This window comes from Centroberyx gerrardi, chromosome 1 (assembly GCF_048128805.1).
Source record: "Centroberyx gerrardi isolate f3 chromosome 1, fCenGer3.hap1.cur.20231027, whole genome shotgun sequence".
NCBI classification, from domain to species: domain Eukaryota; kingdom Metazoa; phylum Chordata; class Actinopteri; order Beryciformes; family Berycidae; genus Centroberyx; species Centroberyx gerrardi.
The window spans coordinates 19,702,127-19,725,314 of NC_135997.1; the positions used below are offsets into that span (position 1 = coordinate 19,702,127).

The 23,188-nt window shown below is 40.4% G+C and overlaps 1 protein-coding gene across 1 annotated transcript in view; it reads right to left on the minus strand.

Annotated features, from left to right (window-relative positions):
* The window catches only part of csmd1b (CUB and Sushi multiple domains 1b), a 326,361-nt gene that overhangs the window by 273,522 nt on the left and 29,651 nt on the right, over positions 1–23,188 (minus strand). The window contains exon 2 of the mRNA XM_078284417.1: positions 7,529–7,641. Coding sequence (XP_078140543.1) covers positions 7,529–7,641 — 113 coding nt within the window. The remainder of the gene's footprint in view (positions 1–7,528; positions 7,642–23,188) is intronic.

Here is a 23,188-nt window from a genome sequence, read left to right on the forward strand (position 1 = left end):
TGTGAGTGTGTGTGTGTGTGTGTGTGTGTGTGTGTGCGTTTAATGTGCAAAGTCCCTTTAAAAGGTTTCCAAGTTGTGTTTTTCACAGAAACCCCTCAACAGGAGAGGAAACTCTGTAGTTAGCCTGGGGACTGAAAACCTTACTCGGCCTCTCTCTCTCTCTCTCTGTATGTGTGTGTGTGTGTGCTTGTGTGTGCTTGTGTGTGTGTGTGTGTGTGTGTGTGTGTGCGTGTGTGTGTGTTGGGAGTGTAGTGGGTGTCGGAGGATGGGACTTTGAAGCTGCTGTTTCTTCTTTGTCTTAAACTTAAAGGTGGCGCTGAGAGTCAATACTCTAGTCTCTCTCTTTCTCTCTCACACTCACACACACACACACACACACACACACATACAAACACACACACACACAAGGAACCAGCACTCATCGACGTACTACTGTGAATAAAGTCAACAGTTCATAGTTAACAGTTATTAGAACAATTCCCTTCTATTCTTACTTAGAAATTGTAAAAACAGATATTTTCTAGGGATGCCGCGATCGATCGGCCAGCAATCGGAATCGGCCGATATTCAGTATAAATATGAGATCGGAGAATTCCGATAATGTTTTATAGTCGCCGATTGCAAAAACCGATCGATGACGCACAAACACAAAAACTATCTATGGCCAATCAGTATCGGCAGATATGGCTCATAGACGATCGGCGATCGGCGATCAGCGTCAAAAAACGTTATCGGGGCATCCCTAATATTTTCTATTTTGTTCATTTGTAAACTTTGGCATAGTTGAGTCTGTTAAATGGCTTTTTACATGTAAAAAAATAAAAAATAATACAGGTTTTTGTGAGAAAATAAAAGCATTTTGGATTTGCTTAATTCGTACATTTCATATCAATTTTGTAATTACCTACTAGTTTGTGCCACAGCTGTCTTGAGATTGGCTGCAACTTGACTGAATGAATAAGAATGAAGTTGGACCAATTCCAACTTCCAACTTGTTTGCTGAATTGGAATCAATTTGGGAAATTCCTCAAATATTTAGTCAAATCAAAAAGGCTGTGGAACGAGTTAAGGGAACAGCAATCATTTCTCAATTTAAGAATTTTTCCTGTGGTCTAGGACAGTTCAATCACTACTTGTGAACATGGTAAACTCTATACCAAAACCAGAAATTGGACAAGTAACACCCTGCATCCACTGGGTACCTTTTTTTTAAGGTAGCACTACTCAACAAATGCTTGGGGGGAGCGCTGGTCGTGGTTCTTGTTGCTAAGCGACTATTGAAAACTCATTTGAAGCGAGGCAATCTTTTGCTTAAAGTTAAAATATTTATAACTTCTAGCGTTCTGCGCTATGAGTGCTAAAAACATGTTCAGCTCCAAGCACTGCCAGGAATGTGCAACAAGTCATCTTTTCCATTGGAAATGAAGAAATAAGAAATGTGAACACCAGCGTGGTGAAGACAGGTTCCTGGTGGACACACAACCTGGGTCTTGAACCTGTCATGTCATCAAGATGAAAAACTGTTATATCAGCTCCAGCAGATCCAGATCCATGATGCAAGTCCAGCTTCAAATCAAGCAAAGATCCAACTCAGTTTTACACTGACTGTACAATCCTAGAACATTGGAGGTAACATACTGTATATGATTTTTTAAGACAATTTTTATGGCATTTCTGCATTTTTGGATAGTTCACAAGAGAAAGAAACAGGAAAGATGGGTGCTAGAGAGGGGGGTTACATGTGACAAAGTGGACCCATCACTGCACCCATCACTCAAGGATAGGATAGGATAAATGAAGCACTTGTACTTGTTTTTATATTTGATGATGAAATAAATTCCTGTGGCTAATAATGTTGTGTTTTACCCATAATGTGGTGAAGGCAATAAACTAGTGAGGTGCTTACAGACAGGTACAAAATCACCTCCCTCTATCTGTCCCCCCCATCCTCTTCCTCTCACCTCTCTCTCCCCTCTCTCCCTTTATGTTTCTCTCTCTCTTTCTTTCTTTCTTTCTCTCTCTCTCTCTCTCTCTCCTTCAGGGGAAATTAATTGATGATTATCTTGTCTTGCAGAGCTGGTTTGCAGACTTGCTTTTTATCAGCAAGGCCTTGCTTTCCACCACTTATAGCTTCATTTGAGACTCCCCCCTCCTCCCATCTCTCTCTCTCTCTCTCTCTCCCTCCCTCCCTCCCTCCCTTGGTGGACTTGGGTCTTATCAGCTAGCTATGTGTTCAGGCTTATAGTTCCATTTGGTTTCCTTCAATAAAAGGACAGAACAGAGAAAAGATTTGTTAATAGAACTGGCTATATTAACAGAGAGAGAGCGAGACCGGGGGAGACAGGTTGGACAGTAAAAAGACAGAGCAGAGCAGAGTCTTCACACTATGACTGGGAATATGAACAGACGCAGAGAGAGAGAGGGAGCGAGAGGAAGAGAGAAGGAGGGAGGGAGAAGAAAGGAGCGAGGAACAGAGAGAAGGAAGCAGAGAAGGAAACAGAGAAGGAGACAAGGAGAGGGATGGTTGTTGCAGAGGAGGGAGGGGTTGAGACCGAGGGAGAAACAGGGACTCTCCAAAATCCTCAGATAGCACTGATTTGAGAACGGGTTAGCCCAACACACACACACACACACACACACACACCATACACACACACACACACACACACACACACACACACACAGGCATACGGTTTCACGCTGTCATGCTAGCTTGGCTTTAACATCTTTCACAGTAATGAGCTTAATGCCATGTACCCGCATGTACAAAAGTTGTGTGTGTGTGTGTGTGTGTGTATGCTGAGTGTGTGTGAGTGAGCGTGTTTTTGTGAGATCATCACTACCTGTGGGTGAGAGGGTTAGGCTGAGCACTTGGAGTAACTGACTATTCATTACATATATTGCGCTTTTCCAACTTTCCTGACTTTCATCTTAGTATTTTGAAAAATAACAATATTTTCCATATGTTGAAAACTGTCATTATTGTGCTAAATCCGCTCTCTTTTACCATGATGCAATTGAAGCTAAAGCGGTGTGTGGACCCAAACACAAAATATTCCTCCAAATCCAAAACAAGCATATAGGGTAAATACAAGTTTAGTCAATCTATTAAATTCAATTCAATTCAATTTTATTTGTATAGCACCATCTCATACAGAAGCAGTTCAAAGTGCTTTACATAAAAACAATAAAACAGCAGAAATGTGCAAATAAACAGAAACATCCATGCATACATACACATAAAAACACATATAGCCTACATACACACATACAAACAAACATAATGTACAAATACAGTGTGTTCATTTAAGGAAATGCTCGAGTGAAAAGGAAGGTCTTTAGTTTGGTTTTGAAAGAACACAGTGTTGGAGCAAGTCTAAGATCAGTAGGCAAACTGTTCCATTCTTTGGGTGCATAAATACTGAATGCCATCTCACCAGACTTTGAAAGTGCTCTAGGCACATGGAGGAGATTTCCACCTTGTGACCGGAGGGATCTGCTGGGGTTATAGACTGACAGCATGTCTGAGATGTACTGTGGAGCCAGACCAGCAAGTGCTTTGAAAACCAACAGAAGGATTTTGAATTTTATTCTGAAAACAACAGGTAGCCAGTGAAGGTTCCGGAGGATCTAAACACAACTAAAAACAAAAATTGCTAGAATTTTGTTAAGATAAATTTATAATTAGCATATTTTTCAACAATGTTTTTGAGCCAGAGCTCCACCTATACCTGAGAAGTGAGAAATTCATGCAGACAACATTGGATCTAGTCAGGTGCCGTGAGGCACGGGCAAACACGCCAAGCTCTTGATGAATGGTCAATGTTTTGAAGCGAGGCAGACAGACAATATTGCCTTCTGGCAACTGGGAAAAAATCCATCTACATAATAGAGTGGGCTGTAAGAACAAAAGTAACATGGACAAAACTGCTGGCTATAGTTAATAGGAAATCAGCAATTTACACTGCTTTAAAATGTTGCTTCTAAAAGTTTTCAAAAGTGCTGTAGGAAAAAGTACACAGAGCAACTTTTTGGTCAATGATAATAGGCAACATTGCCAATGGAGTTGTCCCAGCTGACTGAACATCTTGTTACCAGGAGAATCAGTGATTTACATACATCTGTGTAAAGAGAAATGTGTTTCTGTGAGTCGCATTGAGACATAATTCAAGATTTCTACAACTTTGACTGAAAGTCACTGGAATGCTGAATATTTCTTTCACCTTTCTGCAATGAAAAGACTGTAACTTTGGCGTCCTTTTGAGTTAACAAACCGCTTTTCAATATAGCCCAATTCCTTCAACCATATAAGTGACCATCGATCAGATCTCACTAGTGTAATTGTAGTGTACATGCAGATCTGTGTTTTATGAATATTAGAGTTTGAAACAGTTGCTCTGATGGTTGCTCAGCACAACCAGGAAACAGCCTACAGACCCACACATGTATGATACTAACTGTGTGATCTGTTTTGAAGATGTACTAACCAAATATTCGACACGTAGTAGCTGCAGTATAAATGGTTGACATGTTTCCTGGTTTCTGGCATTCTAAATGAATGGCTACCATTGAACAACACTTAGGGGATCGAAATGACCTCATGAAGCCTTTCTGTCTTAACTCTGTTTCACAATAAGCCAGCAGTCGACAAGTTGTAACTTGGAGATCAATAAAGTATCACAAAAAATTAGATTTAATAAAACTGTGTGAGAAAGAAGAGGCTGCCTTGTCTTTAGCGTATGTGTAATAAAAATGTTATGCCACATAGTGTTAGTGTCATGCTTTACCCACTGGTGCACTGTGAGATTCCCAGCCAAACAGCATATTCTTAAGTCCATATTGAATCAAATATACACATCCATTTTGTTTTTTTGTTGGCTTGCCATCATGTTGCCAATGTTCACTCCATCATATTTGTTTGTGTTGGCTGTCAACAGACTCCTGTAATACTAAAAGGCATAAAGATAGATGAGTAGGAAAGCTAGCCAGTTAGCTGTAATCTGCAAGTAGCTGCATGGGCTGCATGGATCTACTGACATACACAAAAACACAAACATTTATTTAATAAAGAAGGTTGTGCCTTGTCTTGACACATGAACGCCATTGTCTTTTCTTTTTTTCTTATCACAAAACACTGAATGACAAAGTAACATGCACACACACACACACACATACACACACACAAACAGACCTGAATCATTTATTTATGTCCAAGACATCAATGCAAAAACAAAGCAACATAAAAAATAAAGATGCTGCCAGAAAGACCTGCCAGTTCCCCGTTACACACACACACACACACACACACACACACACACACACACAAATAGAGTCACCCCTGGGGCGACAAACACACTTAAGGGTCCCCAAAGATGTGAAACGGAACAATGGAAAGAAAAAATAAGACAAAGTACTTCCTGGAAAAAGGTTTAATGGCTGTCAAGTTTGCTTTCAACATACACAAAGACACAAATGGACATACACACACACTTGCCAAAACAGGAAGACATATACAGAGAAAGAGTAAGATAAAAGTGAAAGAGGAACACACATACACACACACACACACACACACACACACATGCACACACGCAGGGGAGTAAGTGTCTATATCTGGTCTCTGGAGTTTGTCTTTGATATTTAGAGTTCATGATTCATAGATGAACTGTTATACAAGCCTAATGGAGCACTGTGTGTGTGTGTGTGTGTGTGTGTGTGTGTGTTTGTGTGTGTGTGTGTGTGTGTGTGTGTGTGTGTTTGTGTGTGTGTGTGTGTGCGTGTGTGTGTACGTGCACCTTCAAAAGGTCAGGCTGAACTCAAGAGTCTACACACACACACACACACACAAACGCACGCACACACACAGTTCCATTAGGCTTGTATACCAAGTTTATGACATGCACATAAAACACACAGTAAACCAACATGTAGCAAAGCTAACAATCAAAAAAGCACTGATGACATATACACAAATATGTGAATTTTGGAAAAAGAAATGTTCAAATTCCTCAAAAAAATGAATTATTTTATAAGCACTCCTAATAATACTCCTAATTTCATTACTAACACATAATGTGCATAACTTTGGTGCCAGCAGTGGGAGGGTGGGTGGCATGGATATCTCACTTTGGAACCAAACTCTTCATATATACATACGGGGCAACTGACAGAGGGACTATCAAGACAACAGTCCTGGGCTGTGAGCCGAGGGGCGCCCACACAGAAATATTAATTATAACAGTTATTTTCATAAATCAGAACAAAGGCTCATCCACACAGTTTCACCCTGAGTCCTGGGAAAATTTGCAGTGTGTTTATCAGTGCTTGCTCAACTAATCTTGATCAACAGAAGTGTTCGCCCCCTGATTTCTCAGCGCTGTGTATTCACACACACACACACAGTCAATTAAAAACTGACTTCTTTCGAACTTCTGACCCCAGACAAACACCAACTGACCGATCCAAACATAAAAGCTAACCATGATGATGCAATAGGACGTTAGCAGAAGTTTCAGTGAATGAACAAGTGAGATCAGGAAGATGTGTTCTCGTAAGATGGGAAACCATGCACTGAAATATATGCCTTCATCAGCGTCAACGGAAACCATGAGCTATAATGATCGTCATCACTTCCACCCATATTCCAAACACCACCACCATCACCGTCATCATCACCACCACCATCCTCATCATCACCACCATCATCATCAGCATCATCATCATCATCATCACCACCATCATAAGCATCATCAACATCATCAAAATCCTCATCAAAACCACAGCACGCAATAGTAGAAATATCAAAAACAGCAGTATGTAGGCTAGATCCAGTGTTTCCCCAATAATGATGTGTATCATTGGTGGCTGAAAGTAATTTTGGTTTTGGTTGTACATCTGTCCATGTTTTATTCCCAGTTTTATTCAATTTCTAGTGATTGTCAAAAAAACAAAATCTGTTCATATTTGGATACATTATAATGACAAAAAACTATTTCTAATTACTGGTCTGATACTTGTGAGGAAAACTTGGCAAATTGAAAATGTTTGTTTTTTTTCGTGTTTTTTTTGTTTGCTTGTTTCCAATATTCTTTTACTTGTTTTTGTTTATTACATTTCCAATTTTTCAATTTGTTTTTTTCCTAATGCTCTATTAGCATTGTTAGAGTTCTTGCTGTGGAGGCCCCAGCACTATAGCAGAAACACTGGTTTGGACACACAAAACCAAGGAGTGGCACACCTACACAAATATGCAGCTCTATCCACACACACAAAAAAACACAGGCAAATCTTTTAGGCGACACAGATGGCCAATCATATAGCCATCAGTTATGTCCTGCCTTATTTTCTTTCAATGCAGTATCCTGACATTTTGTTCCTTATAGCTCACTGTGTTATTCACACATTTTTTTCAACCCTGTCCAACCCTGCTGAAATAATATCAACCACCAGTATTGCCTCAAAGAGTTGTCTGTGTATCATAAGCATCACACATACACCCATACACACACGCGCTCGCACATGGTCTCACCTTCGTATACGGCCTTGAAGCCCTGTGCGCTGACAGCAAAGTCAGTGGTGAACCACAAAGCCAGTATAGATCCACTGCTGACTATAGGAGAGGGCAGCATGAACCCTGACAACCTGGAAAACAGAACAATATTAATGTTAGAAAAGAAATCTGTAGTAAAGCACAACGTGACAAGTGATTATTGAAACCAAAAGACTCGACAGCACCAACCCTGAAAACCTGAAGCATGAATAAACAGAATAAGTAGAGAAAATAGAATAAGTGTTGGTGTTGGTTATGGTATAAGACCCCCATCCTTGAAGCCACATGTGCCCCTGCTGGCCTGCGATCAAATCCCACCAGAACCTTTTCTTCTGTGCCGCTCTCAGCTTCCCTACTGTCTCCATAAATAAAGAAAAAAAATACTAAGGGGAGTGGATCACCCACTCTACTTTTCAGAAAAAAATAAATCTGCAGTAAGCCACAGAGCAACAGTACACAAGATCCACTATTGATGATAACTGAGGGCAGCATGAACCCAGACAGCCTGCAACGCAGAATAAAACAGATACACACTCAAACTGGAAAAGTCAGAATAATGTATGGTGGGAACAGTGAGGGGGATTGTTTGTGCAAACTCTTTGGCTCTGACACAGCGAAGTCAGCCCTTGATCGCATTGGAGGTTGTGCTGAAACGCGGCTTGCTAGACTTCATGGAGAGGTGATGGTTACACAACTTTGGGAGGAGAATATGAAGAATCCTCGCCTCCTCATTTATATACAGCTCACAATTCAAAAGTTGAAAATGGCAGATGGATAAAGCCAAATGTAAATTGGAAATAGGAATGTGTATAACTTTGGAATTGAACACTTTGTGTACCATTTTAAATTTAAATTTCAGATTTAACTTTATCTTTTCATGTTGCTAAAGCGAAATTCAAACGAGAAGTACAAAAATGAAAATCTTTGTACTTCTCGTTTGAATTTCACTTTTGCTATTTACAATTTCATTTTCACATTTCCATTTTATTGTGCCATTAACATTCCAAGAAGACCAGTAAATAAAGAAGCATTTAGCGATTCCTTAATTTTGAGTCTCCATAATAGGCGAGGGAACTGAGGTACAGAAGTAGGTAGCTGTTGATATAAACAAATGGGCAGAACAATGATTAGATGATGAGGGAGCACAGAGGTTGGACACAGTCAGTCTTGGTTTGAATCACTGTGCACAAAAGTATATTGCTAAAATCTAAAATCGTGAACTCCAATTAGAACATCGGAATAGAAAGTAGTAGTAAACCAGAGAGCTGGGATAGATCCACGGCAGATTATAGGAGAGTATAGGAGAGTACAATGTTAACACTAACAACCCGATAGAATAGAATAGAATAGAATAGAATAGAATAGAATAGAATAGAATAGAATAGCCAGATTTAGATAAACCCAAGGAACAGTCTATACATGTAGATAACAGATCAGGCCCTTTGGTCTCTGATTACCAACATATAGACAGGAGAGGAGAGGAGAGGAGAGGAGAGGAGAGATCATAGCAAAAATAGCAGAGCACAAAAAAATTGGTGAAAGAATCAGAAAATGGGTGAAACAGGGGTCAAAAAGAGAACTAGTGAGAGTAGAGACCAAAGCCAGGAGCAACAATAAGTGAGTAAGGAGCGAGAAAGGTGACGAGCGACAGAATAAAAGGGAAAAAAAAAGAGACAAAAATAGAGGACAAAAAGAAAGAGAGAAGAAAGACAGACATTAAAACGGGATTCAATTGCTGGCGTAATCAAAGCAGTTACGACAATGAGCCTGGGTCCGCCGTTACTGGCAGCGGCTTTATACCGATTCATTTTTCATCATATGAAAGGCTGGCTTACAGAAAGGTGGGGTAGAGGGGGGAGACAGAGAGGAGAGAGTGCCACACAGAGAATCAAGGAAAGAGAGGGAAGAAGGGGCAAAGAGGGAGACAGACAGACAGGGAAAAGACACAGAGGAAGAGAGAGAAAAGAAGAGACAGTGAAGAAGAAGAGAGTCACCGGTTGATCTACTGAGCCAGACAGAGAACACTGAAAACACCGAATTGTATAAAGCGAATCATTTTATTTCTCTGGCCTCAAAGCAAGGACACCAAGGACAGACAGGGAGGGAGGGAGGGAGCGTATGAAAGAGAGACAGACAGACAGAAATGGAGGGAAGAGTGGGGAGGGGAGGGAGGAAACAGAGGAAGGACAGAAAGTAGAGGGGAAAGAGACAGGAAGGGTGAGAAGATGAAAGAAGAGGAGAAAGGAGAAGAGAAAGGTAAGTAGGAGTTTTACTTTCCCGTAGCACGAAACAACCCTAATATATCAATACCAATGACTCAACGATTACTTGCTGAGATTTCTGGCTTTCAAAGCTCACTTTCCGGCCTGTTTTGATCACACACACACACTCACTCACACTCACACACCCCCACCCTCCCCCTATGCCCATTGGCATCGCAAGACATTTCATGCTCAAGCCAAAGAAGCAAATCACAAAGCATTATTATTATTATTACAGTATTTCGCATCATGATATATCACCTCTTCACTAGACGTTTCTGATGAATCGCTGTTCTAATTTGCCAGCTTATTCGTCTCTGTTGTTACTGATTATCCGTGTCAACTGCAGGCCACCGTAAGCTGTGCCAGAGACCTGTGGGTGTTGCTGCTATTCCTGAGTCGCCAACAGGGGTCGATAAAGACTACTATTATTGTATTATATCATTATTTAAAATAGATTTCGGCACAAAGCTGAAGAGCAAACTGAAATACGGTCGGTCAAATAGAATCAAACAGGCTTAGGAAAGATGGAGAAAGGAAGTGAGTGAGGGAGAGAGAGGGACAGATAACGAGAAAGATGAGGAGAAAGAGAGCTGAAACTGGAGAAAGAGAGAGAGAGAGAGAGAGAGAGAGAGAGAGATGAAGAGCCAGAGAGAAGAGCTTTATCTTTGAGATGATAAAATCACTGAGTCATGGTCACTGTTTGCACTCACACACACGCACACGCACACACACACACAGAGTCGTTGAGTCACAGAGAGAGAAAACCACAAATTTTGTTTTATCTGTTTTATCTCGCCAAGAATTATATACAGGGAATCGTTAATGCTGTTGTCTCCTCTCCACAGTTTGGGGTTTAGTGTGTTGCTCAAGGGCGTTATGGCAGTGTCAGTGAACAACAAAGGTCTATGAAATAATATGTTTGTACTGCATATTGGCAAATAAACGCTCAAATTGTACCACTAAGAGTTGTTGTTTTATTTTTGTTCTTTTTATACCAGACGTCCCACACTTCTTTCCCACATGCTGGAAATTCGCAGCAGGCCTTACAGAAGAGGATGGTGCTGTTTCCCCTCTGTGTCTCCAACTAGTCCTTCCTCCACCTCTCATTTGTTGAGTTCTTTACCATATTGGTTGGTTTATGTGGGATGGGCATTTCTTCTACTGCTGACTGCGTAGTGCCAACACTTTCTACAGCTTCAGGCTGTGTAAACGGTTGATTTCTGATCAAAACCCCCTGAATTTTTCTCACCCAGAATGCACTGGAAAGAATCAGGATCCCGTAAATCACCTATGGTGGCCCACGGGGGACAGTTGCGTTCACGTGTGAACTCAACAAATAAAATTTGAACAAGCTAAAATGCAAAAAAGGGTACTCCTGATTGTTGGAGCATTTTTTCCCCTGACAATCGGTGTTGTTTTTTTTAAAATGAAATTTCAAGGGCATTTTTGCACCAACATTAATTTCTGACCCTGGTCAGAGCTATAGAGAGAGGTTGGCTAGGTTGTATCATGTTGCTGCCCCTTCTCTAGATCTAAGAATGTGTCTAAGAATGGATCTGACAGGATCTAACTACAGCTAGCTCTGATATGGACCTGGATGAAAGCTTAGCCAAAACATTCCCAAGAATAAATTATATATTATAATTTGTTTGCCTCTTTTAATATGTTTGCCTCTTTTAATACTATACATACACACACCATAAACAGTGAAGTACACACACCTCAGGCAAACTCACTGTACATACATGAAGGTACATACACAAGCATTCTCTCTCTCTCTCTCTCTCTCTGGGAATAAATTGGTGCTGTGATTTGTGTCTCAAATGGAGGATTGACCAGGAGACTGATGACAGTTTATTCCCAGAGACAGAGACACACACACACACACACACACACACACACGCACACACACACACACACACACACACACGGTTGTCAGTCAGTCAGTCAGTCAGTCAGTCAGGTAATGAGCAGTAATCGTCTAGCTGTCAATGTAATGATGGATCGACATGATTCCATATCCCTCTCCGGTTCTCTGTTTTTCTCTTTTTTTGTCTCACCCTCTCTGCATCCGTCTCTCTTCCCTCTCTCTCTCTCTCTCCCTCTCTCTCTCTCCCCATCAAAGCCACACACTAATCCTGCAGCTGTTTGACATTTATACCAAAATCAGTGCATTTGCAATATGTGGCCATTTATCCAGTCAGTCAGCTGTCCAGCCAGTCAACCAGCTTATGTAATCAGTCAGCCACTCAGTCCTCCAGCCACTCAGACTATACAGTCAACTACCAGTCAGCTAGCCAGCCTGTCTGTGTGCCACTCTGTCCCTCTGTCCATTTGCCTGTCCATCTGTATCTACCTGCCTAACAGTCTTTCTCTCGCTCTGTCTGCCTGTCTATTAGCCTATCAGCATGGTCTTAGTTTGTCAAACTCTTATAAAGGTAGGACTCCTGTTGAGGCTATTAACCCTGACAGAGCCAACCAATTTGGCTACCACACTCTTCCAATTGTGCCACGGCAGTTCAGATTAAATGACTAGCCTTGAGTAAATCATCGCCTTACCATCAGAAAGGTGTGCAGACTTGGGGACGAGACAAAGATGGGATGGCACACACATAAAGATGAGGAATCACACGCTAAGTTACCCTATTCTCTTTGTGTCTTGTCTCAAAATTATTAAAAAGTCCACAGGACTACACAGGATTGTGAAGACCGATTGTCACTTGTGTACTCGTGTTAATGTTATGGCTAGTAAGATCCAGATTTGCTTTACCACACTTCTAACGTTAATCAGTTAAATTCGAAAACGGTTATTTAGTGTTATATCAGACCTTCTGGAGTGAGTTAGTGGATCAGTAGCCCCGATACGTTCCGTTCTCTCTTGCATACAGATAACGTCTCGCCCACAGAACTATTGATATTGAATAGTGATAGAACGGTCCTTCCACTATTTGTCATGGTAATTTGGCTAATATAGCATAAAATGGCGACTACGGAATTTTAAGGGTTGATTGCTGTGCAAGTCTGGGCACTTAACTAGACCGTAAAGTCTGTAACACTTGCTTGAGAACTGTGCAGATGAGTCTGTTGCACGACTGCTTAGCAAACTGTCAAAACTCAACTGAAACCATAGCATTATCAAACATTGTACTTCTAGCTCTTCTAGTCATCATTAGCATATTAGCAAACCTGGCAGGTAAGCATCATCAAACAGGTACCTTATATAACCCCTTAAATGCTATAAAGTAACGTAGCTTAGCCTACCTTTAGTGGAGAAGAAAAGCTATCATTTGCTAACTACAAACAGCTAAGTTAACATTAACTAGCAGGCATCGGCAGAAACAGAAACTGCAGATGTCAAAACTTGACCTGTTTAAAATGACAGCAGCAACTGGGACACCTAGTGGTGGCCTGAGTGACAACTTAATTCAGCTGCAGTGCAAGTTTTCCTTTGCTTTGGTCTTTGCTGCAAAACCTCTCGCCTCAGTGACTTGCTGTAAGTTGGTTCATACCAACGGTAACGTTACACATAAAAATGGCCGCCGCTCCGACCATCCAGGAACGTTGGTTTGAATGGGAAAGACCGTTCTATCCATTCAAGTTCTGTGGTCTCGCCAAACTCCATTCGAAAAAAAATATTTTGCCTTTTAATGTTGCCTTTATTATTGGCAAATATACACACCTACAACGCAGAACATGACTTAAGACCTGTAGCTTGCTTCTGCCTGGAGTCTTCTGATAAATTCGGCATTCAAATGATCCACCAAGCAGCACTTTATTTCATTACTGAACTTTTAGAATTGGCTCACACTAGGCTACTTGCTACCGTTCACTGCCAGTGATTTTTTGTGGAAGAAGAGCATGGGAATAACAGGTGAATCAATTCCAAAAAAAGAATGGAGTTGTAAAAGGTCTAAAGTTGTGTTCCCCCAAGGTTTTTCTTTCTGTTATATTATCTGTCATTTGTTCAGACTTTTATTTCTTTTGATTGTGAAGCACTCTGTAACTTTGTTTTGAAAAGTAGGCTATATATACCGTCATACCCTTCATACCGTTACAAGATTTAAAATTGAAATAATAATTGTATGAGTCTTTTTACTTACAATATTACAAATGTTTTTTTTTTACAAAGGTGCAAGGAAAGATAATGCCACAGTTCCATCATGTCTGATGTCCAGTCAGTGAATGTATTAGTTCCTCTCTAGCCATTTTTCCTCGCATCTATTTGTTACTGTCGGTAAAAGTGACTTCTGGCTCATTAATTTTTTCTTCCCCCTTGAACTAAATTTCCATTGGCTGTTGCCAGCATCGCTCTCAGATTCCAGTCTTATTCTTGGACCTCTCCATAATACTTGAGCCTGGCCAGACCGGGCACGGCAAAATCTACACGTTCTTGACTAGCTCCAACTGGTCTGGAGTCGTCCGAAGGCCAAAGTCTCGAGTCTTGAACCTTTTCACACTACAGGATATTCTGCACCCACTGTCGGGACCAACTGCCTCAGGCCTGCTCTGACTATAGCCCAGATTCACCCCGACAGTCAGAACGGTCCAGTCGGCCATACAATTGGTGAAAAATCGTCTAGTGTGACCTTGTCTCTAAGAAAGGCCGGCCACCCGTCAACTGGTGACCAGCCGCTTCACCCAGCTGGTCACCCCCCCCCCCCCCCCAGCTTTTCAAATACAAAACTGTAAAAAAAAAAACAATTTTTTTAAATGGAAACAAGGTGTATTGGCTAAAGGGAAAAAAGAACTGACAGAAAGAGATGTGTTTGTTATTTTATTCAAGTGTAGAAAAAATGTAGGAATTTTCAAATGTACAAAATCAATAACTATTCTGTGAGCCTATGTTCATTTTTGAAGCTCTCTATTTGCTATCAGCACTCAGTGGCTTGCAGCAAGACCTGCAGGCATGTGTCTACAACAACCAGCGCAGGCTGTGGTGTCCAAACTTCTGAAATTAAAACTAGATCATTCTTATGGGAGAATTATCTGTCCCTTCATTCATATCCACAGTGATTGTGATAACTGTCTCATTATGGTTTATTACTTTCCAGCAGTTTTGATGGCTGAAGGATGGTAGGTTTGGGGTATAGAAATTACAATAAGACTGTTCTCACAATGGCACCACTTTACTCAAAACAGAATACTGGACCTTTGGTCCAACTTTTATTGTGGGCAAAGACAAGACACATGGAGAACAGCACATGATTAAAAATAGACAAGTAGGTGTAAATAAATAAAATGCACCCTTAAAAAGAGAGCATTTTGTTTTCATAATTACCAGAGGGATAAAATATAATGTATTTCAGTTCCAGAATTCAAAATACCCAGCACTGGGCAGGTTGGCCTGCCTACTGTTAAAGGTGCTATGTGTAGCATTTTTGAACATCAATATATCACTGTCAAATTAATTGTAATCCTTTGGTATAATTACTGTAAACAAATGAGACCATAATCACAACAATTTGTAGCCTCTATATCACACTAGTTGTATTGTTAGTGCTAGTGTTTCTCAAATTTAAGACCAAATGTCCCATAAACCCTGTTGCTTCCTGTTGCACACAAAGTAAATTGCAGTGTAGAGGCCCGTAGAGGCTGCCGATCTTCCTGGTGATGGTCTTGTTTTTTTAAATGGTAATTATAAGTTAATGTGGTATTGATTTATTGATGTTAAAATGCCAAACCTCCTTGAGGTTGTGTAGATACTGAACAATGCTGACTGCATGTTGTCCAACCATTAATTCTAAGGGCCTCATCCACTGTTTTCCAGTGATAGCTGTGACAACATGTATCAGTCACATCTTAACAAAACCAAACCAACAGCGGTGTTGGCAGCCTGGGGACGTTAGGACGTTAACCCAAAGGTTAGAGAGAATGCCTGTGAACAGACTGTTGTCTGTTGAAATTCATGGACCAGCTGGGAAAAACTTGGCAGGGGAAGTGAAGGAGACACACTCGCCGCTCCCTCAACAACTACCACTGTAATGTCTTTGACCACGGCACTTGACCTGCGGCTGCTCTGGCAGAGATGCTGGAACAATAGAAGACTGAGGTTGCACTGGGCAGCATGTGTATACAACTAATATAAGGGTTCAATAAAGTTAAAAAAAAAGTTAAAAATGCAGGGTTTCTATTGGCGCTGATGTTGAATTCCATGACATTTCCATGACTTTCCATAACTAAGTCGGGGTGCTTTCATAACCTAAAATTGTATTCCTTTCTTGTTTGTTAACGTTATTTTCTTAAGGGGTAAACAGTCTGCTTTCCATTGGACTTGCTGTGGATAAGTAGGAAACCCACTAGCTAATACAATAAAAAGTTTGAAACAAGTTTGAAACAACTTGTAAAATACATTCTGGTATATTCCTGTAAAGTGTCTCATTTGTAAAATTCAGTGATATTCCCTGACCTCCCCAGAGAGCTAAAAATGTCCCTGTTAGTCAGGGCCTGGAATATGTCTCTCAAATTCCAGAAATTCCTCGAACCATGAAAATCAATACATTTTGCGACACTGTCTGCTGGGACACTAGCCTCACCCCCCCATCAGTCACATTGAAGTACTGCCACAAAACTGTACTACCATCTACCACAATACTACCACAAAACCTTCTAACTTCAGATTTGCTGTTTATTTTTTCACCCGAGTTTAAATTTTACATGGCTGTTTATGGGCTCGGTAAATTTCATGAACCTTTGGAGCCATGAAACCCATTCGACGCCCATTCGGTAAATTTAAAAATACACGGCCCTCCATTGGAAAATAAGAATTATTTTCTTACGCCTAGAAAAGCTGACTGGAGAGACAGCAGCGATTTATATCTTTGGATCCTCATATATCCACCGACTCTGACACCTGGAAAAACAGTCTATCAGTCACACTCCAAATAAACCAGCGCGGAGAGCAATGTAAGCTTATAAAACGAATATTACTATTTTTCCAGGGTTCTTTTGTGGAGCGTTTGGTCTCTACTTGCCAGCGCGAGACACACCTCACACTTACAGATGTATGTCTCTGGCTGAAACAATTTGTCCAACCCGTCATTCTGGGAGTCTAATCCATTTTTTAAGTCTGTCTGCCGGAACACTAGTCTATCAGTGACACAACACAGTGAGCAGTGGAACAAACACAGCCAGAACTGAATGGGGAGACAAGAAGAGGGTTTTGTCGGAAAGAGAGAGAGAGGAACAGAGAGACAGAGAGAGGTAACCGTCTGTAATTGTAGAAAACTTGGAGAGAACTAAACACATTGAAAAACATTAACCTAACTAATGATGCAGTGGAAAACAATCGCCCTGAATAACTCAATAGAACAACTCAGGACAGATAAACAGGCCAAGAAAACAGAGGGTGTTGTTCAGCAGCATTCTTAGGGAAATTTGTTTTAAATTCTAGGTATACAGAGATGGCAGCGTTCCCCTTACATACTGTAGAAACAGTAGTGGTGTGGCACCACTGCTGAATCTCTGGCACCACTGCTATGATATTCTGGAAATTTATAACACACAAAATACCCAATGCCCAAAATACCCAAACCTCATTTTGATGTATTTCCCTTTGAAACAGGATGCTGGGGCGGGACATAACACAGCGTGGGGTCATTCAGAAGTGGAAACCAATGGGATATCAGTTAGGGAGAGAAAGGCAGTTTTATTTGATGGGAGAGGCGGGATTGTTAAATAACCTATGATAGTTTCATTGGTTTGAATTTTTATGTACGCCTCCAGGTACACAATGAAATCACTACTAAAGATTTTCTGTTTTCCAGGAAGTAAAAGTATTGAGATTTTAAAATAAAAATACAGTAAAATAATAATTTGTTTATCTTTTTTTAAAAAAAAACCTTTCAAACCATGCTGGATAAACTAAAAAATACATGTATAGTCAAAGCTAAAACAAGGCTGTTAGTTCCTAAAAATGTGACATTTTGGAGATACAGGGTTTTCACTCCACAGCAACAATATGATGACAGAATAATACAGTAAATTTCTGTCTTTCTATCTCTCATTATGCGCAGCACTTGAAAAGATATTAAATGGTATTTATGGATAATGAGCTGAATATTTTTTCTTTTTTGAAACACCCTCAGGCTTACTACAAGTAGACCCCTGGCTATGGAACAATCTAACAGTCTAGCCAAGGCAGGATCATTACTTAACCTCACTTTTTAACCTCACTTTAAACAACACTTTTACAGACTGGCTGTTATGGTGTTATGGAGAAGTTTAATACTGTTTCTTTTATTTGTTTTTGGATAGGAAGGAGAAAGAAAGAGAAAAGAGCGAGAGGAGAGGAAAGGAAAGGAAAGGAAAGGAAAGGAAAGGAAAGGCAAGGAAAGGAAAGGAAAGGAAAAGAGAGGAGAGGAGATTAAAAAAAAAGAGAAGATTTGAGAGAGGAAGGAGAATTGATGGAATCTTGAGGCAGGAGGGGAGCGATGGAAGAAGAGAGATTCTCACAGGTTTGAGCAGACTTCACACACACACACACACACACATACATACATAAAGAGAGAGACAGACAGCCAGAGAGAGAGAGAGCGAGAGATCTTAGTCTGAAAAGGAATTCCACTATTGTGCCTCTGGGAGAGTAGGTTTCCCACTGAGATACATAAACACATAAACACACACACACACACACACAGGGGAAAAAAGAGAGAGGAAGTGAGAGAAGTACATTAGATCACACCGACATGCACGGCGGCCCTGCTGGAGTGTTGTGAGGAGCTAAGTGCCTTGCTCAAGGGCACTTGGGCAGTGGGTGGCATTTGATGTGCGATAATGAGCCAACAACCCTGCTGATTCTCCGGTGTCCTGCAGCAACACCCTGCTGTGTAATCCATTGAGATTTGAACCAGCAACCCCACCCACCGCCACAGTGTCTGTCAATCTGTTTGTCTGTCTGTCTGTCAAAGTAGGGGTTCCTGCTGAGGCCTGTGTGTGCGTGTGTGTGTGTGTGTGTGTGTGTGTGTGTGAACAAGTGAGAGACAGAGAGAGAGAGATGTCTATGTAAGAGAATCACTAAGGCCTCCTATAGTTGGAAATTGCAGAACACCAACAGCAGATTAAGCATTTATTAGTCTCTCCAGGAATATGTGATTTAATGAGAATAATAATTCATGCAAATACAATGTTGTATTTGTGAGAATATTGCGAGAATATTTGTGAGAACTTACAATTAAAAAAAATAAATAACAGTTGCAATTTTTCCACATGAAATGGCCAAATCCACACATATAATCTGTAATTTTGGCAATTCATCACACTTAGTCACATAAAATAAAATGGCCCAATCAAATCACACGCCAACAAACTACGTCTATGTTGGTCTTCTCATACGACAACCTACGGCTCCCAGTGGAGCTTTTGAGAGGGAGGAGGTGGAGGATGATTCAGAGGACAACAAGTTGTTGTTTCATATGGGAGTTTTATTCACCCAGGTGTTGAGAGCACTTTGTTTTCCATTTAACCTTCATTATTATATGTTCCATTTATCATGAGCCTGTTTTTTTTGCATACTGTTAGTTCTTCTGTTAGTCAGAAGAACACAGAGCTCAAACATAAATGGGGACTTTTTACATCAAACAGTACAGTTTTATAATCATGACACGTATTCAAAGGGTCACATTTTATTTTGTGCTGATGTTGAGTTGAAGCTATGTTTATTAAGACTGGAACCCACACAGTATTTTCCTTTGTTGTAACTTTGAGCTCATGTTATTTTTTTCATTTCAGAAAATAAACAAGCGCCGAATTCGGTACACAGACCGCAGCGGTTAGCTTGGTTATTTTTGTTAATGTGGTTCTTGGTGTATATTGTTTGTTTTTGTTTTTGTAGTGTCATTAGGGATGTTGGGGTTGGTAAAAGATTGGTATTGTGATTGAAGTCTGAGATAAAAACAGAGAGATTTTTTTTTAAGTAGGCCATTGAATGGCATTATGTGTAGATATGAGAGAGAGAGAGACTAAAGGTTAGAAGGTAATAATGGTGAAGGTGTTGAAGACAGGATCTATTGTTGTCTGTTGTGATTGGAACTTTAGTAAATTATATTTCTAGGCCAAATGAACGCAAAGATAGACTGCAATGCCTTAGTATGCCTTGTTTTTGTTTAATAAAGTAGAGCTGCATGCGTCACATGTGCCAACTCAAAATTCTAGCTTTACACCCTAAAAAAGAAATGACAGTAATAACAGGTCAGATAATCACCAGGGGGAAAAAAACAATCCAGGCGACACACATTGTGCAGCACATCACAGGGGGAAAGGATGGCAGAGTAAGAAATTTGTGACTACAGGAATTATCTGAGTGGGTGGATAGAGAGAGAGATGGTAAAAAGAGAGAGAGAGAAAGAAAGAATGGAAGTGAGAAAGAACAAACATCAGAAGTCCCATTAAACCTTTAACACAAAACTACCATCAACTGACCTAAAACTGCAACCATGATGTCATAGCTACCTATGATTCATAAGGCGTTGTGTCAGAATGCCTCTTTCAATACCACAGCATTGGAAATCACATCAAACCTTGAACACCAAAGTATCTGTGCTAATTATGATAATTTTTGCTAATTATGTCAGAGTTACAAAAATGTTATAACAAGCGAACACCATGTCATCCCCGTCATCACGGGCCATTTGTGTAAACCCGCCTCCAATTCACGAACGCACCCAATAATTCACAACAACACTGGCAGAGATTTTGGATATCAAAAAAGTCAAAGTTTCTTTCAGTGGTTAATCTGCCTGACTCGCTAATGCCATTTCCAACCCTCAAAGCACCAGTTTTAGTAGCCGTTAATGACTGTTGACGGTCAAGATGGTTAAACACGTCACTGCACAATTTGACCACCATCTGTCACCATAATTTAACAACAGATGTAAACTGGCCTACCTTGCTATAACACTGTAAACCAAATATTTGTCCTTATCCTCCTTATGGCTTAGCACTCGCAGATCAATGATAGTAGTTGATAATAATGCAAGACCAAATAAATGACCAGGGACAACTCAAGATTCAACTGAACCCTCATTGAAATCAGGGAAAGCAGTAATGCGAGACCAAACAAACGGCTGGGAGTTGGATAACGGACACAAGATTTCCAATTAAGTCTCACAAATCTGTGAAAGTAGCTCCTAGCCCTTAGCAGAACAACCCGCTGCGGGAAAAAGGGATGAACACTTAAGTGTTTCCAGTAGTTTCTGTGGTATGCAATGTGCTAATTATCACAGGAAATGCTTGTATTGTAATGTATATGACTCTTTCTTAATGGCAGGTAGTTCTAAAAACCCCATTTCCATGGTATGTCTTTAGAGCCACTTCAATACCATTTTCGTCCTTGAATTGCAATTTGCACCAATTATCACAATTTTACTGCAAAAATAACCCACATAAAGCTGCAAATTGCATTGAGAAAAGCCATCATCAGGTGTCTTTTCCCATGAAAAGCCATTTTTGGAAATAATAATCACAAAAAGCCTCCACAAAGTCTTGGAGGGACGGAGTTATCCAGAGCTGCAGGACGGAGTGGGAGCAGGGGGGAGGACACTGGGTGCTTCTGGTGGGTCCTCACATGATGTTGAACCTTGATCCAAATTTAGAGACTAAATTTGTGATTTCTGACAAAAGTACTAGTATGTTTATACCATCCTAGGTCCCAGCGTGAGAGAGCAGCTTTACTCAGTTTGGGCCCCCACATGAACATGAGCAGCTCTATGTTTAATGAGCCTAGATGCAAAGGTGTGAGGAAGTCTTGTTTGTTGAAGTGTCTTATTTTTTGAAGCCCTGCTGTTAGACAAAAGCCTTATGTCCAGTCAGACTCATTACGACTATGACCACTACAGTTGACATTGTCCTTTATGTACTGAGGAACCTTTAGGACTCTGGGGTCAAGGAAACCAACCCATAACCCATTGGAAATGCATGGTCTGAAAAAACAAGGCAGCTTTTCTGAAATGCAGACGTTTGGGAGATACAAATTGTAAATGTGGTAACAGTGGTTTAGCTGCACTTTAGTAGAGCGCATTCTGCCTAGCAGCAGCAGTAGCAAAGGTTTGTGGGTATCCAGACTCTTGGCCTTAAGCCAAGACTCTCTGGGTCCTCCAGACTAAAGCACTCTCCAGTCACACATAGATCCAACTTTTACACACACACACACACACACACACCTTTTTCTTTTGCCAAGTCTATAGAGTCATAGTGCATGTCACATACTTACCACCTCCGCAACCTCATAACAGCAGTGTTGTACTGGAACAAATAGATTATGTAACATATGCGTCTGTCAAGTCTACAATGTCTGCTATCTACATGAAGACACAACTACAAGACACAAATACAAAAAAAGGATACAGCTGGCACCAAACGTTGCCAAAAACCTTTAATATAGCAAAAAATGTTCATGACATGAACTCTGAAATGCAGATTGCATGTTGTAGTCATGTATTATATGAACATTATGTCCCTCTACCACAAACCCAATTATGTGAAAACACAAATTAGTTTAGGCACATAATTCAGTTAAGGTTAGGGTAAGTAAGAAAAAAAGAAAACTTCAACTCACAGTAAATTTCTGGACAGGGGAATTGAACCCAGGTTGTTGAAAGCAAATGTATTTGCCCATTTGCCAGGCTGACCTCAACCAGACTACCACCTGTTCCGTGTCTCCTTCATATCTTTTCATGTTCATTTCACGAAATTTCAGGAGATGAGGCTCACAAAAAAGGACGGGCAAAATTCACTATAGATTTGTCACCTTAAAGGACAATACCAGTATGATTTGAGTTTTTGCATATTGTTTTTTTTACATTTTCCATTCCTTTAATGTTAATTGTGAATTTTTTACAATCAAAAATATTTTTAAATCAGTTTTGCCATACCTCTCGGGCTCATTCACACCCATTCAGCTCCAGACGGCACAGAAAACAACTCCAGACATTTCTAATTTGGCTGCAAAAGGTAATCCATCAATGTGAATGAGAAGCCGACAATTGCATTTTAAAACGTTGCATCAGAACAGTAATATCTGGCAACTGTTCCATTTTTAAAGAAATTCTGTTCACCATTTCATATCAATTCACACATTCAGGAACACTACAAGAGCCGAGACAAGACAGGAGTGGACGTCTTTCGCTTTCTGCTTCTCTGATTTCCGCGTTTTCCTCTCCAAAATAAAAAAAGTTTCAACCAATAGCTAACCTTCTCTGCGGTTACACTAGTTCTGTCAATCACAACCCAGTCTAGCCAACGGACAAACGAGAGCAAGACACTTCCACCATGTGGCACCCTCTTCTTTACTGGAAATACCTTGTAATATTTAGACAATGTTTATTTTAAAATATTTACTTTGAAAAACAACTAGGATGACGGAGAAATAGCAAATAACTCA